Below are 18,177 nucleotides of genomic sequence, written 5' to 3'. Positions count from 1 at the left end.
AAAAATATAAAAAATAAAAAATAAATAAAATTTCAAACTACATAGCCTAAAATGTAAATGTAACTGAAATTAGGCCAACATTAAAGCATGAAAAAATAAATATGTATCAAACATTGCAGAAGACCATTAAAAGGTATTAAACAATTCACAATTCAAGTATAATGGTTCCTATGCCACCAAATGGCATTCTTCAAACTGGCATCCCCTTTAAATAAGTTATGTATTTTTAATTATGAAGTTAAAACCGCCAATAGGTGGCGCCAAATCACCGTCTTAATGTACGAGTCATAGAAGCATTCATTCAACTGATTTGTTCAAAACGGCAGATTCGTTCTGGAACTAAGCAACTATGGCACTGAATCACAAATACGCATAACTCTTTCTGTGGCTTGTTTGGAACTATTGTTATTGGAGAAATAGAGCAAAAACAGAGAATATTTGGAATATTATGTCTAAAATGTCACATCACACTCTTTGTTTTATAAAATCATTATCACATTTGCAATCGCGCCAATATTCTGGAAATATTTTTTTTAATATCATATGTTATAATTATAAAAATAACTCATACTAGGGCAATTTTACCACCACATTTTGAATTTTGGGTGCCTATTAATTCTGCTGGCATTTTGCCCCCAACCCTCTGATAATCTTACCCTGCTTTAAGAGAAACATAAAACAACAAAACATTAACAGTTTTCTATGTTGTTTTTCGTCATTGGAAAGAACGACATATTTGGCTTTAAAGCATGATTGGAAAAAAATGTGGCAAATGTTATTCAAAACATATGCCATCATTAATTATCATTTGAATATTGACAACATTAAGCTACATTTGAAAACATAATTGTGTATAAAGAGGCATGCTGTTTTGACCAATATTCTCTCTAGATTTAAAGATAGTCAAATTAACTATAACAAACAGGTTAAACAAGGCATAGCTTAGGCTACTTTTAGAATTAATTTTACTTGGTGAATGAAGTTCGACTGTTCGAGGTTGTGATGGTCGTCCGATATCCCTTGCCTGTTATTATGCGTACAGCGAATCTTCTTGTATGAATATGGTCAATTTCTAGTGTTTATATCCAAAAAGAAACGATGCTGGGAGATGTTTTTGTATTTGGCGCGCTCATCGCGATGTATGTTTTTTCTGGGCTTGTGCAGTGTCACGCAATCGCGCAGAATCTGATGACTGGCGTCAATGGTTCCATTGCTTTCATTTTGTTCATCAATTGATGTTGCGATGATTTATATATCTTACGTATTTATGTATTTGTGATTCGTTTGTTCTAAGTTATGATCTGTTTGTCCTCTAGGGGGCGAGTATGTTGTGTCTTTGTTTTATTAAGGACTGAATGCCGGCACCTGTGGATCCTGTATGTTTGGCATAAGAAGTCCAAGCGGCCAAATCTGTGCGGCGGGCGGGGTGTTCGGCGGCGGTTCTGTGGTCTCTTGTTGTGTCTTACCCCGGTTCATTTTCCTATCGTTATGTCTATATCATTTTGGCAATAAATCCCCTATTGTACGAGCTGAGTTGTCTATGTCCTCTCTTGTGTTATGGCTGCGGTCGTAACAATATAAAAATGTATATCAAGTCATTCTTGAGTCATACAGTTCAAGTCAAGTCAAGTCTTGAGTCATTGGATCTCAAGTCAAAGTCAAGTCGAGTCCTTAAATTTGCGACTCGAGTCAAGTCGTGACTCGAGTCCCCCATCTCTGTCTAAATCCCCTGCCTTGATGCTCACGATATTCACCTCTCACTCGGGACAGAAGAAGCTGCAAAGTGGGCTCCTGGTTCCTGAGGTGAAAGCACCAATCAGGATTGGGATAGTTGCACACGTGTCACACTGAGGCTTTCCCCATAGTGTTTGAGTTCCCTCAAAAGGGAACTGACACTAGACCAGAATGTATTAGCAGGTTTAACTCTAAATGCAATCAGAAGCAGCAGCAGACAGGAGAAGCCTAAGCCTTTCACAATACTCTGCCTATGCTTGTGGCAGTAAATCATTTTCATTTTAATTTAGTTGTTTTTTTTGCTTTGTCTCTCACAACACCCCCCCCCACACACACACACACACACACACACACACACGTGTCTTACTGCCCAAACCCACACTCACCAATCAAATCTTGTCCCATGCAACACTCTGTTGTATCAGTTCCTGCAGGAGTGAAGGTCGTTAGAATATAAGAGCTTGTTAGTCATCATTTTATAAACACACTGTCACAGTTGAAACAAATACGAAGAGACATTTGTGAGATGTTATTTGAAGAATAAAACATTCTTAAAAAGAGTTGTTTATTATATCTCAGCTGGTTTTAAATGACAGCTGGCTTTCCTAGAAGATCTTGCTCTCATTCATTCTTTGTGTTGTTGTTCTTGTTTCTGCAGTGTGAATAGAGATTATCAGATTGAAGACCTGCAGCAGGATTCTCACCAACCAGTAAATAATGAACTACAGAAAGTCAAAGACCTACACAAAATCACCATGAAGAACAAGTATGAGACCTTATTCGAGGGAATCAAACTTGAAGAGAATCAAACCCTCCTGAACAGGATCTACACACAGCTGTACATCATAGAGGGAGAGTTTGAAGAAGTGAACAAAGAACATGAGGTTTTACAGATGGAGAAAACATCCAGATTAAAGAACTCGCATAACACTCAAATCTTCTGCAATGACATTTTTAAATCCTTACCTGAACCAGTATGTGATGAGAAGGACACAATAAAGGTTGTTCTTACTAAAGGCATTGCTGGAATTGGAAAAACCGTCTCAGTGCAGAAGTTTGTTTTGGACTGGGCAGAGGGAAAAGCCAATCAGGATGTAGATTTCATGTTTGTGCTTCCATTTCGAGATCTGAACTTGATTCGAGATGATCAATACAGTCTTCACAATCTTCTGGTGGACTTTCATCCTGAACTTAAAGATCTTGACTCAAAGATTTATGAGGAGTGTAAAGTTGTGTTCATTTTTGATGGACTTGATGAAAACAGAATGACACTGATATTTTCAGACAGTGAGAAAGTTACTGATGTTACTGAGGCTTCCTCAGTGAGTCTGTTGATGTCAAACCTCATGAAAGGAGATCTGCTTCCCTCTGCTCTCATCTGGATCACCTCTAGACCAGCAGCAGCCAATCAGATCCCCTCCAAATATATCAACCGTCTGACTGAAATTCAGGGATTCAATGAGCTTCAGAAGGAGGAATATTTCAAGAAGAGAATCAGTGATGAGCATCAAGCCACCAGAATCATTGCACACATTAAAAAAGCAAGAAGCCTCCACATCATGTGCCACATACCAGTCTTCTGCTGGATCTCATCCACTGTGCTTCAGAAGCTCCTGAAAGAAGATCTGAGTGAAGAAATCCCTAAAACTCTGACTGAAATGTACATCCACTTCTTGCTCATTCAGATCAACAAGAAGACTCAGAAGTATGAACAAAGAGATCCTGAGAAACTCCTGCAGTCAAACAGAGAAGTGATTATAAAACTTGCTGAACTGGCTTTCAAACAATTGATGAAGGGCAATGTCATGTTTTATGAGGAAGACCTGAGAGAGAGCGGTATAGACGTCACTGATGCCTCAGTGTATTCTGGGATTTGCACTGAGATCTTTAAGGAGGAATCTGCAATTCATCAGAGGAAAGTCTACTGCTTCATACACCTGAGTGTTCAGGAGTTTCTCTCTGCATTCTATGTGTTTTACTGCCATCTGTTGAAGAACATGGAGCCACTGGAGTTGTTTCTGAATGACAAACATGAGAAGTACAGATCTACGAAAAACATGTTTGCACTACTATCATCGGCAGTTGATATAACCCTTCAGACTGAAAATGGACACTTGGATCTTTTTCTGCGGTTCCTGCTGGGTGTCTCACTGGAGTCAAATCAGAAACTCTTAAAGGATCTACTGACACACACAGAGACCAGCTCAGAGAGCATTAGAGAAACCACACAGTACATTAAAGATGAAATCAAAGGAAGTTATGGTCTCTCAGCTGACAGATCCATCAATCTGTTCCTTTGTCTGCTGGAAGTGAATGATCAGACTCTGTACAGAGAGATTCAGGAATTTGTGAAATCAGGCACACACTCAGAAAATAAACTTTCTCCTGCTCACTGCTCAGCAATAGCCTATATGCTTCAGATGTTAGAAGAGGTGCTGGATGAGTTTGACCTCATGAAATACAACACATCAGATGAGGGTAGATGGAGACTCATACCAGCAGTGATGAACTGCAGAAAAGCTCTGTGAGTATTCATTCATGGCATCACAAAATAAACATATTTCTATTTAGTTGTGATTCAAACTAATTAATCTATAGAACAATAACCCTATATTTATTAATAGAATACAAGTGTGGAAATAATTGCATTTATCCTATTTGTATTGAAGCGGAAAGGATATAAACATTTGAAGCACATTAAAGAGTAAACCGTAGAAGCACAGCCATGTGGAAACTGTTTATAATCTCAGAGTCAGAATATAAAGCACACAATTTTACTTAGTATTACTTAGTACATTTGTTTCCCAACCCTGTTTCTGGAGGCACACCAGTGTCATTTGAGTTTAAATGCAACAGTGATGAGAATGACAAGTCTCCAGCTGTTCTGCATCACATACTTTCAGCTCACCTCCATATTCGGACTCTATCTAATGTATTGGGTTACTTTTGGTTAGGGTTTTCAGACAGCTAATGTATCAATCATTAGTGTTTGTAGAGCTTCATGTCAAACAGTGTAGGCTATTAGCTTTGGCAGTTTTTTTTTATCCTGGCCCTGGGGACCCACATACTGCACATTTTGTATGTCTGTCTTATCTGACACACTCAGTTAAGTTCCCTGACCTAAAGATCTGAACTAGGTGTTTTAAAAAGAGACCAAACTTAACTGCAGTCCCATTTGGGGCACTTTCCACTTAAGAAGTTAAATAATGAAGACATACTGTACTCAATTAGAAGGCTCCACAATATTGAGGCTGCATCCTTCCTATATCAGTCCTTCTGAGGATTGTAGGCTTGTGTCCTTCTTAGCATTAAACACTAGAACAGGGCTGTTTAACTCTGGCCCTCAAGATCCACTGTCATGAGTCTGAGTCAGAGACAGCTCAGGGGTGCCCAATTCTGTTCCTGGAGAAATACGTCCATTCAAAGTTCAGGTCTATCTGGTGGATAGTTCCTATAACTAAGTTACTATAACTACTCTGTGTGAAAGCCACTATAGGCACAGGGAAGAGACAGACGAAACATGAAACATCCTCCCTACCTGGGTCTCTGTATTGAAAACTGGAAGGCTTGCGTTCTAGTACATAAATCGAAATAGTCCAATTTTACACACAGTATGATCAGCAACACAGTCAATTAATCACTACTGCTGGGTGACAAGAACTCATGAAGCGAACGTCCAGACAGTTTAAATATGCTTTGTGGGAACACCACCACCACTCCACCTCTGATGTGGATGCAGCCTTCAAATTGAGAAGCGCCTAAAATATGCAGTTCTATGGACCCCCAGGACCAGGACTGAAAGCTTTGTGATCATTAAAAGCACAAAACATTGAAAACATTTTAACATCCCTCTCCTCATTGTTATCCTCTGTAATAGGCTTGTTGGATGTGGTCTCTCTGATCAGTGCTGTGAAAGTTTGTCTTCAGCTCTACAATCATCAAATACCTATTTGAGAGAGTTGGACCTGAGTAACAATGACATCCAAGATTCAGGAGTGAAGCTGCTCTCAGTTGGACTGATAAGTTCACACTGTCAACTGAACATACTAAGGTTTAACCTTCACATTCACTATTAGACATGCACAACCTATGAGCAGTCAATGTATTACTGGCTGATAATTAGGAATATTTTTATTATTATATGTCAATAATGGAGTTATTTTACTGTATTGTAACTGCTCTGGTGTATTTGCATGCTCACTACTTAAATATGATAAAAATTTTCAGGTGGCTTCAAGCGTTTCTGCAACGTGTGACCTATATAGTTAAATGTGTGGCCTATCATGTTGTAGCAAATCTATTCTGTGTGGAAAACAGTATCCCTTATAAATCAGATATAAACTGTGATGAACGCTTGGTTATGAATGCTTAGTTGCTATGGATACAAAGGTTCAAATACAATATGATTGATGGCTTATTGATAGTATAAGACATTTAACAAGGAAGGTATGTAAATATTTAATGACATATGTCAATTAATTCTGACATTTTAATTACCAAATTCTTTATTTTGTTCAGACTGGCAGGTTGTCGATTGACTGCTCAGTGCTGTGAAAGTTTGTCTTCAGCTCTACAATCATCAAACTCCCCTCTAAGAGAGTTAGACCTGAGTAACAATGACCTGCAGGATTCTGGAGTGAAGCTGCTCTCTACTGGACTGAAGAGTTCATACTGTCAACTGAACATACTGAGGTGTGACTTTCACTTCACTATATACTCAAATATGTGTACGAATAGGTGTTTTGTAGTGATCAAATTTTATTTTAAATCAGCAGCATCTGATAACTGACGAATGGACTGTTTGTAAGAAAATAAAAGAGTGTTTTATTTAACCCTTATGCATCAATTTAAAAAAAAGTTACACATAGGTTCATAGTGGGCAAAAATGTCCATGTCCAAAAACTGTCAAAATATTATAGATTTATATTTTCTTCCACTTTAACTGACGTCATTTTATTTAACCAGCATCAGTTCTAATCAAAATTACCAAACATTCATTAATTTTCAGAATTGCAACCCTTTAAATGCTGGTTTGTTTACATAATGCCACAGTTTTTTTTTTATGGAAAAAAAGAAAAATAGTAATTATTTTCATTTTACTAAATGCTAAGCAGATTTTCTTTCTTTGATTTTTATAGTCTTGAATATGTCAATGATTAACAACAATATTAATTTGTATGCATTCATATTTTTTTGTGCAATGTGAGACAGAAAAGAAAAAACTACCACTCAGTTCAATAAAGGACAAAAATGTCCTTGTCAAAATAGTGTCGTTAATATTTTCTTTCACTTTCACTGACTTAAGATTTTTTTACCAGCATCAGTTAACACATTTTTAACACATTAAACACCGTTTTCTTTACACAATACCAGCGTTGTTTTTTTATAAAAATGATAATAATAATAATTTTCCATATACTAAATATTACAGCATTGAATATGTTTAACAACAACATTAATTTTAATGCATTCATATTTTTTATGCAGTATCAGATAAAAAAAATTAAAAAAACCCACTCAGGTCCATAAAGGACCAAAATGTCCATGTCAAAACTTTGGAGGTAATAGGAGTAATAAAAACTAAGTTTTTACGTTTTGATAAAATATTAGAAATAAAGCAAAAATACAAGATCACTTTGATCAAGAACAAGATTTATTGTTCAAAACTCAAGAACACCCAGAACAGAAATAATAGGCATATGCACAAGTGAGCGAGACGGAATTCACTCATAGCAGGAGCTGCAGTATGTGATTGTGTGGACTTTGCCAGGTCCATGGAGGGGAACAGGAACAGGGGGGAACAGCTTAGCCGGCAGCTAGGGCAAAACAAACCAAGGCGGAGCAGGCTGTGCAGACGGCCAGGGCGGAAATGTCAGTCCATCGGGCGGCCAGAGTGGAGACAACAGTCCATCTGGCGGCCAGGGCGGAGACTTTCCCTCGGGCGGCCAGGACGGAGACTTTCCCTTGGGCGGCCAGGGCGGAGACTTTACCTCGGGCGGCCAGGGCGGAGACTTTTCCTCGGGAGGCCAGGGCGGAGACGACCCTTCAGGAGGCCAGGGAGGAGATGAGCCTTCAGGAGGCCAGGGAGGAGACGACCCTTCCGGCAGCCATGGCACAGGAACAGGAGCGGACCCCAGCTTAGGAACAGGAACGGACACCGGCACAAGAACAGGAACAGGACCAGACACCGGCTCAGGAACAGACACCGGCTCGGCAGCGGCCATCTTGTCCGGAGACACAGGCTCGGCGGCGGCCATCTTGTCCGGAGACACTGGATTGGCAGACGTGACGTGAACAGTCTCTGGATCAGCAGACGTGCCAGGTCGCTGGGGTGGCGCCGGCAGGGCGGAGGAAGACAGCGGGCTGCTCGGGCACGGCCTCCGGGACGGCAGCGGGCTGGGAGGCTGGAGGTCTTCCTCCTCCTCCGCCGTTTCTGATGGCGATGTGCAGGCTCTGGGCTGGATGGGAACCGCGGCGAACAGAGCTCTGGGCTAGGCAGAATCAGTGGCGGATGGAGCTCTGGGCTGGACATCACCAGCCCAGGGTCGAAGAGGGGCCAGAGTGGAGAATGGTGTCGGGATTCCTCTCGACCACCTCCTCCACTGCGGCCTCCACGGGTCCCGCAAAATCGGACCAAAAATTGTCTTCTCTCCTGCTCGGTGGCTGGGGAAGAGACATTGGAAAACATACCGCTAGATCTTGTATGACGGAGTCCTTCTATCACGATCCACACTCAAAGAGACAAGGGAAGATCCAATAATGCAGTGATATTTTATTATGGAAATCTGTAACTCATAAACAGTCCAGGCAGGGATCAAAATCCAAATAAGCAATCCAAACACAAAACAATAAACAGGTAAACCAGAGCGGAAACAGACCTCAAAAGTGGTGTGACGAATAACAAGGACTCCGTAACACTCCGTGTGTGGGGTGGTGTGGCGCAATGGATAAGACACATGCCTTTGGTGTGAGAGACCCGGGTTCGAATCCACTGTGAGACACCAATGTGTCCCTGAGCAAGACACTTAACCCCTAGTTGCTCCAGAGGCGTGCGACCTCTGACATATATAGCAATTGTAAGTCGCTTTGGATAAAAGCGTCAGCTAAATGAATAAATGTAAATGTAAATGTAACAAACACTAAACAGGCAGGGTATTTATACACACAGAAACTAACAATCATGATGGGGAACAGCTGGGTGCAATGAACAGTGATGAGTGCAGACAAGGATTGTGGGGAATGCAGTTCCTAATGTGAATGACACCGTGGGGAAAGAGGACCTCTAGTGGACACCAGGGAACATAAACCAACACTGTAACAATATGCTTGCCACACTTGTTGCAGGTGCAGGCAATTTATTTATTTTTGTCAGTGCAGAACTCGCTTAACTGCATCTTTTTGGTGTTTGGGTCTCCCTGCTGTTGATCCTTTATCATGGTGGAGGCAGATATGGCATTTATGGCATTACAAACATTTTCCACAGTTCCTCCAAAAACACCCTCCGTCTGAATGTTTTGCCCTGGTTCCAGGAGGGATCCACGGCTGACCACAGTACAAATGAGTTGAAGGAAGAGACATCTACCAGGTCTAGAGGACATCTACATTATTCACAAAAATATAGCAATATAGCATAAAAAATACTGATTTATAAAAGAACTATGCAGCAAAAATAAAAATAAACAAAATATTCTTGTCCTCATCATTCACAAAACTACAAGAAATACTGAATAATAAAAGCATTATGCAGTAAGAATAAATGTATGTGTAACTAATGCATAATGACACATACTGTGTCCAGATTGTTGACACGTCCTTTGCAGCGGTTGTAGTCTGTTATGATTACTGGCTTCTTTTTCTCAGTGTCGCTCACAGCCAGCTTGCGGTGCTTGGTGCTAAGGAGCAGCACATTTTACCCTTGTTTGGGTATATAAGACACCGCTGTGTGCGTCATAGAGAAAGCAAAGAGGGAGGACAGGAGTGCTCTATGCCTTGTTAGCATTAGCTATGGGGGAAGCTCTCTTTTTTTGTGAATCGTACTGACTAGGGCCAGCTTGTCGTGCGTGTAATGTACAGGTCGTGTCATCCTGTCATCTAACCTCAGGGTGGAGCTTAGGAGGTTGAATTTACGGTGGGACGTGGTGGCCTGGAAAATGGAATGTCCATTTTCCACATCCCACAGGCTGCTTGTCGATTCATTTCGGGACCTGTACACACTGGCCAGAATCAGCAGACTGATGTATGCCTGAATGTCAGTGGAATCGAAATCAATCCAATCTGTCACAGAACGCCTCCCCTGTAAATTGGTGTTTTCCAGAAGAAGCTGAATGATGTCTGCACAGTTGTGATGCGGGCAGTGGCATGGTGTGTGGGACCCGGGGTCATACCCTTGGCAGGATTGTAGCTCAGTGTCCCAGTGTGAGTGGAAGACAAGAGAATCTACCCATTTTTTTAATTCCACTGAGGATCTGCTGTCTCTTCTGTGTCCTCACAGTTCTGTCATCAGAGGAACAAGAGCTATCAGAGGAGTAAGACTCCAGCGCCAACTAGACTTCATCCTCTGAAGTCAACTCTTCATCAGTTTCACATGTACCCGGGTGCTCACTGAGTGGGCACAACTAGCTCCAGAGCTTCCCTTGCTGTGAAAACGTATCTTTATCTTACAAACTGTGAAATGACAAGGCCCCTCAAGTATCACATATTTGAAGGTTTGGCTCTGAGAGCACCTGTGTCAACTAAAACTTACCAGACAAAACAATCACTATTTTCTTGTGGTGAAAATAAAATCAAGGTGTTGAGGGTCTTCTGAACTTCTACATCAAAATTAAGCTCACCTTTTATCTTTGTACAAAAACAATAACAAATAAATAATCTTAAAAACTCAGTAACTTCTTGACTTTATTTATAGTTTTCACATGGCAGGGTCTGACTCAATTACATTGGGTGGGATTTGTGATTTCCAGTACAATAGATTTTTCTTTCTTTCACTGTTCACACACACACACATAAAGTGTTCAATACACACATACAAACCACACTCTGCAGTATAGTAGTACTGACTGTATTTATTTTAATCAGTCTTTTTATTTTTATTATATAATTAGCATCAAACAAACAATATAGTTCTTATTCACAGGGATTAAAGATTTTTAAACGAAAAGATTGAAAGATTATTGCACAAATAAGTGGCAATATGCACTGTGTGTGTAAATCAACATTTAACAAAAGAAGAAGAAAGTATTATGGCGCTTTTTCTTAACGTCTGTTTCCATGGTGACTCGTTTATTTGTCGCTCTGTTTAGAATTTCTGGTGTGTTATCCATGAATATAGTCTGAGTTGGATGAACTTACTCTGGATGCATTTTTGGAACCAGCATACCTCGAGTAAGCATGGTTTGGTTTACTCAACCGAGAGTTCAGGGTATGTTTGACGGTAAGATAACCTTGCTTTCTGGAATACACCCCAGGATTACTAGAAAGCTACGGGCACGTGAGTTTTACCATGGTTAGAGCTAAACTCTGCAGGAAAGACTCATGAGAGTCAGAGTTGCCCAGCCCTGCTGTAGAATATACAATGTTTTTAATCGTTTTTACAGAGCTGTGTGAATGGGGATTGTTCTGACAGCATTGCCGTCTGTACACAAAATCTGCGAAAGAAAATCTTTTCTGATTTTGGTACATTGTTGTCATGTAAACACCCTATATCTTATCTTTCTGACATTGGTGATGATTAGTTTCTGCTTCATTTTTCTTTAGATTGGCCATCTGTCATCTCACTGGTCAGTGTTGTGAAAGTTTGTCTTCAGTTCTACAATTATTAAACTCTTGTCTGAGAGAGCTGGACCTGAGTAACAATGCCTTGATGGATTCAGGAGTGAAGCTGCTCTATTCTGGACTGAAGAGTTCACACTGTCTCCTGAACATACTCAGGTAATTAAGAATGAAGATAAATACTCTGATCAAATTAAATATGTAACTTTATGCTCTTGATTTCATGGGAGCCTGCACTATGACATCATAACCCAGTTGCTTTATTTGCTCTAGTCTTTAACTGAAAACATTGGGCTTCTTTTTTAATGAATTGTCTGATTTTTAATCTGGGATGCAGTAATTTCACAATAACATCTCTACACACGAAATGAGGACGTAAAAAACTGAATGGTATTGCATATGATGGAGACATACAATCAGAATACAGCGAATTTGAATAGTAATGCCAATCAGAAGAGAATTATAGAGATTAACCCGCAGAGACACAGAATTGCAATCTTTGAATTAAGGCTTTTAAGTAATGCCTTATTTTCAAAAACAATTTATGACAACTATATAAAAATATGTTCTGATATGATTGTTTTAAAATTAGTTTTTAAATGGTCATGATCTTTCATATACATATGTGTTTTAAATTCACTTTTACTTAATGTATTCACTATCATTTCATGTATTAAAAGTTTGTTTTAATGTGGCTATCTTATGGCCAAACAGTCTAGTCCCAATTATGTAAGCTCTCTTCACATTATGCATTTTTAAATGCTATTAAACAGCCATACATTGTTGTACTATACATTTTTTATTCATGTGACTTCAACAAGCATTGAAGACTGCACTACAGTACTGCAGTTAAAGAGATTTGTAAGTACAGAACAGGCTGTGATTATGCAGGACAGTAAGTCTAAAAAAAAAAACATGGATAAGCACAAAAGGTTTGGGCATCTTGAATGATACTTCAATCAGACTGCAGTCCATTTTTTGTAAGAGAGAGACTGGGCAATGCACATTCAGAGCACAGTCTTAAAACAGAGAAATAGAGAGATTATATCAAACTCTCTTTCCTTGCCCTTATATTAAATTTGAGTTAAGGCGAGACACGGCAGGCAAAAACATTGTTTGTTTTTTTTACTGGTCAGTTTTGAGATTTTTGGATATTTGTCTTCAATAACGTGTCTTCTTTCAGACTTGTGGTGAAAAAAAGTCAGAAATACACATTCAGGTCTTTATTTTACTACATTTTGTCTGTTTGCGTCTGTAGATTTCTCATAAATTAATCAAACGTTGGCGTTCTTAATCAACATGCTGCTCCGATCGCGGTCTGTACCCTGTCATCACATGCACCGCTGGAAAGCTCTCTCTCTCTCCTGTACAATGCTGTCGGATCCAAATATGGTCATTTCCTTTTTATCAGCAACCAATTGTGAAAGTAAAAGGGTTGAATGCGCAGTCTCATTGGCTGATGATAAATCTTTAACCCTCTGGGGACCAAGCTGTTTTTGGGGTCCTTGAGATGTTCTGACATGCTCTGACATTTGTGCTTTTTTCAGTTATTTATAAACATGTTAATGGCAAAGGTGTAAATTCACTCTATATAGCACAAACAGGGCTACCATAATATGCGAGCAACGTGTATGTAGATGTTTGTATTTTTAAGAGAATAATGTTTATGCGTGGTTATTGGAAAAAATCAAAATGAAAGTTGCTGAATTAAGACCACAAAACACATATTAAATATGTGTCCACAAGACTTTTGACTAATGGATGTTGTCCCTTTGAGTTCTAGCTTCAAAATTATGTGAAAATAGTCTTGCTTTATCGTTCACAAAAAAAATACATTGATTTAAATGGTGTAAAACAGGTTTTGCTTGGAAAGCCAATATGCGAGGGGGAGGAGTAGTTTACACCTTAGATTACAATGTCCCACCCACTCTGCATAATGACTCTGCATAATTAGCCATTCATTCAGGTGTGACACTGACTGAGCCACAATGCAAGGAGACAAAAGATGTATTTAGAAGAAGACTTATATTGACCATTTAAGATTTCGCTTACATCTATCTTGTAAATATGTTTTGCTATTTTATTAAAAATGTTACAATTACAACAATAATTACAATTTCAACAATATTTCAAGTGTACTCTTTCTTTGTAAAAAAGAAAAAGAAAAAAAGATTATAGGCCTACATTTTATCATATGTATTCATTAGTTTGAATATAGCAAATATATATATATATATATATAACGTTAGATATGAGCAGAAATTGCTAAACAAAAGCTTATTTGATGTGGCAGTATATTCTACAGTAGCCTAAAAACTGTACCCAAATCTAGTCAACAAGTGACTGACTGTAACGTTGTTTTTATGAAATATTAGGGCATATAAATGCTAATTTGCAGTTTAATACGTTGCTTATACAAATACATTTTATTTCAACATATTCCAGTCGATTTTTACTCATCTCAGTAGGCTATAGCAAAGCAGTTTATTCTTTCACACACAGACGCACGATTCATATTTAGGCTAAACAGTCTTTACAAATATGTACCCTTCATTCATCTCACAGAAAGGCGAGTCATATTATAGAAATGCCATTCATCTTTTTGCGGTTTGCATAGGCCTACACTAACGTTATTCCATAACGTTATTCCACATCAACACTTGAGAAAAGAAAACAACCTACCTCACTCCTCAGCGGGATCTGCTCCTCATATCAGGAGATATTGCTCCTCATATCAGCACTGTTCTGAGGAAACTTTTCTCCATAAGGTAGGCCATATGCCTCACTCGATCGCGACACGCTTTGTTTACAGCTGATGTGGGCGTTCTCAGAATTTGCGTTTGAATAGCACGCGCTCTCCGGGGAGTGGTCAAATTACTTTTGAATGGCTCGTAATGAGCTCGACTGGAGTCGCTCTCTTTTTGTACAGATTACAGAAGCTGAGAATATTTGTTTTTTATATAAATTACTTCATTTAAAAGATGCGATCTCAAGCTTTATGCCCGTGGGTCTGTTTGCCTGTTTGACAGAATTTTCGCGGAGTTATAGATCATTTTCGAACGCGTTTCAAATGGGAGTTTACTGACAGAGAGAAGGCAGAAATAGCATCATGTTAATTTTTCTTTATTTGTCAAAAAGCAAAACACTTTATTTTTATTGTGAGTATACAGAAAAAAAATAGAAACTGAACAGGATCGATTGATGTATTACACGAAAATGAAAGATCAAAATTAACAGAGCATTTAGTGTTTATTTTCATTGCTAAAAAAAAAACCGAGCAAAACGCGCGGGCGCGTTTTTGGTCCCCAGAGGGTTAAAGCCTGTTTTCTCAAAATGACTTTTCTCTCATACTCCAAGTCCAAAATCTCCACTTCAGTAGCACCTATATACACCAAACTTTCTGGTCTTGTACCTAGTTATATTATGAAGACATTTACAGAGGGATTTGTAAATATATTATTCCTAGTCTGATTTCTATAACATTTTATTCCAAAAAACATGCCGAAAATCTTTTTTTTAAGGCTATTGACAATATATTCTGATTTTTAACCTGGCTTTATCCAATAATCAATTTCGTTTTTTTAAATATATGCAAATTAGTGCATATTTTATTAGATATAGCCTAATTTGCATACTTAAACATTAAATTATAGAAAACTTTTCTCATCTTAATGTAGGTAATCAACTGGGAAAGTTTCATGGTGATATCTGCTAGTTAAACCCTATTCACCTGTAGTGTCTCGCCTTAAGAAACTGTTTAACTGTTTTTATACTGCTTGATTGATTTCAGTAAAGAAGCTAAAATCACATGGATTCAAGGAAAGTGTAGCTCCATCTGGAACTAAATTAACCAAACAGGTCACTGTGATAGTGATGTCGGATTGACAAACTAATGTCATGTGGACTATTGCTGTGTGTTTGTAGATTGTCTGGATGTATGGTGACAGAGGAAGGCTGTGGTTATGTGTCTTCAGCTCTGAGTTCAAACCCCTCACACCTGAGAGAGCTGGATCTGAGCTACAATCACCCAGGGGATTCAGGAGTCAAGCTGCTCTCTAATACAATGAACAATCCAAACTGCACACTGGACAAACTCAAGTAAGTGTGTGTGTGTGTGTGTGTGTGTGTGTGTGTGTGTGTGTGTGTGTTGATTGCATTGGATGTGCAGAATGTGACACTGTGTGTTTCATAGTGTGGATCATGGAGGAGAATTCAGGATTACAGCAGGACTACAAAAATGTATGTCTACAATCACACACTCACACACACATATTTAGTGACTGTTGTTGTTGTAAACGTTTTCTCTTCTTGTGTTCAGATGCCTGTAATCTCACACTGGATCCAAACACAGTAAACACTGAACTTATTATTTCTGATGAGAACAAAAAAGTGACATGTTTGGAAGAGAAACAGTCTTATCCTGACCATCCAGAGAGATTTGATGAGTGTCCTCAGGTTCTGTGTAGAGAGAGTATTTCTGGACGTTGTTACTGGGAGGCTGAATGGAGAGGAGAGGCTGATATATCAGTGACATATAAAGGAATCAACAGGAAAGGATGGAGTGACTGTCAGTTTGGACTTAATGAATTTTCCTGGAGTCTGAATTGCTCTGATAACAGATTCACTGTCTGGCATGATAAAAAGTCAACTGACATACGTGTCCCTTCAGGCTCCTTAAAAAGAGTTGGAGTGTATGTGGATGTGTCAGCCGGTACTCTGTCCTTCTACAGCCTCTCTGACACACATACACTCATACACTTGCACACATTCACCTCCACGTTTACTCAGTCTCTCTATGCTGGATTTTGGGTTTATCGCTTAAACTCCTCAGTGTCTCTGTTATAGTTTGAAAAGCTTTGAGCAAAAACAGAGATGTTGCAAATAAATAAATTAAATTAAATTTGTATAAATCTTTAACACACAAAAACACACTCTGTTTCTCAGATTTATGTAATTATTTTATTTTAAATTTAAAAATTCTGATGCAGTGCTCCTAACAGCATAATATCTGTAAATATGAGAATATTAAAGAATTGGAAAATTATGAGTAGAACCAGAAAATATGAACATTGATTTTAAAGTACCGGTACTAGTTTATAAATCACTCAATGGCCTAGGACCAGATATGCTCATTGAATATAAACCTAACAGATCACTCAGATCTTTAGGATCAAGTCACTTAGAAATACCACTTCAAAGTGGTTCACTCAAAGCACGATGAGTTCGCTTTAAGCTATTATGCCAGCTGCAGCTGGAACCAGATTCCTTGTTATTTTTATTTCTTATGCATGATATTTTTATTTCTTATGCATCTGTTGTGATTATTTTAATTCCTTTTCTATGTAAAGCACTTAACAGTAAAGTAACCTTTGTGTTGTAACAGCTTTAACTCTGTTACCTTAGGGGTTATGTTTTGCCACACCATTAGGGGGTGCTAATTATCTTCATAGATGAGTATTTAGACAGGTACTATACCTGAAGAAGGAGGCAAGCATGTGGATAGAGGAAGCAATGGCTTTCTTGGGCTATTCCGTTTGACTTTTTATAAGGTCCTATGATTGTGGAATGTGTTTCCTTTTTGGTCAATCAGTAAGTAGTAGTGATGGCAAAATGAGGCTTCCTGAACCACTGAGACCTCGCAGGCCATTGCTTCAGCCATTGCTTCAGCTTCAATGTATATTTTATAAAAATATTTTTATTTTATTATTTTGTACTCACTGTTAATGTCTGTAACCTTTCATTTGCAATAATAAAAAGACATGAGCAGACATTTGTCCATTACCTGTGTATAATATAAAATATGTATCTTTCTCTGTCTGAATTTACTTGTGCAGAGTCACACACACAGATAATGAATTATTCATAAATTGTTTGGGTAGTGACAGTATGAACAACAACAGTGACACTGTGTTGAGTGCAGTGCTTATGTTGGAGGGAGTGTACTTAAGTAAAACTGCAACAGAATAGTCTGGAAGGAAGGATTACAATAGATTTTTATTGAGAAACAGAATTATTTCAAGTGTGTTGGGGTTTAGACGATTCCTCTTCTCAGACAAAATCTCTCCAGCCTTGGAAAAGATCCTTTCACAAGGAACAGAGGATGCAGGGGAACATAAAAATGGCAGTGCCAGCTGGTATAAATGAGGATACTGATGCTTCTGTTGAGCCCAGACAGGGGAGGATTCCCTCTTTCTTGCTGGCTCCATTACCAGGAAAAAGGAAGAGGTCACAAAAAGCAAACAAATCCAAAAGGGCAATCCAAATCAAAAAGCAGTCCAGTACAGATCCAAAAATCCAGAGCAATCCAAATAATCTTATCTAATTAATATAACAAGACTATAATATAGCTACTATAATTAATAACAATATACTATAACTATTCTAACCTGATAATGTAATAATATACAGACTTAACACATATATGACACAATAACGACAATGACAATGATAGTTATCTAACTTTCTGACTCTCTGACACTACTACAACTGCTTCTACTACTGCTGACAACAGCCACAAGGTGGCGCGAGTTTCGAACCGCCTTTTATCCGTAAGCGACACTCGGACCGAACTGATGACGTATCCACACAAACCGAGGCCTCGTTTGTCATTAGTCACGTGATTTTCACGTTAACAACACAAGCCTCGAATCGCGGCTTCATCTGGCACGCCCATTT

At 38.7% G+C, this 18,177-nt stretch overlaps 1 protein-coding gene across 8 annotated transcripts in view; it reads left to right on the top strand.

The window, feature by feature from the left end:
• The window catches only part of LOC311289754 (NACHT, LRR and PYD domains-containing protein 3-like), a 37,258-nt gene extending 19,988 nt beyond the window's left edge, over positions 1 to 17,270 (top strand). For all 8 annotated transcript variants that reach the window (XM_084407997.1, XM_084407991.1, XM_084407993.1 and 5 more), the window contains 7 exons: positions 2,393 to 4,258; positions 5,612 to 5,785; positions 6,253 to 6,426; positions 11,488 to 11,661; positions 15,427 to 15,600; positions 15,695 to 15,741; positions 15,821 to 17,270. In XM_084407997.1, the coding sequence (XP_084264123.1) occupies positions 2,490 to 4,258; positions 5,612 to 5,785; positions 6,253 to 6,426; positions 11,488 to 11,661; positions 15,427 to 15,600; positions 15,695 to 15,741; positions 15,821 to 16,347 (3,039 nt within the window). In that variant the 5' untranslated portion in view covers positions 2,393 to 2,489 and the 3' untranslated portion in view covers positions 16,348 to 17,270. The remainder of the gene's footprint in view (positions 1 to 2,392; positions 4,259 to 5,611; positions 5,786 to 6,252; positions 6,427 to 11,487; positions 11,662 to 15,426; positions 15,601 to 15,694; positions 15,742 to 15,820) is intronic.
• Positions 17,271 to 18,177: the final 907 nt, after the last annotated feature.

The sequence above is a fragment of the Rutilus rutilus genome (assembly GCF_951802725.1).
Source record: "Rutilus rutilus genome assembly, chromosome: 4".
NCBI lineage: Eukaryota > Metazoa > Chordata > Actinopteri > Cypriniformes > Leuciscidae > Rutilus > Rutilus rutilus.
The sequence above is the reverse complement of the archived record's forward strand: the minus strand, read 5'-3'. Positions and strand labels throughout refer to the sequence as shown.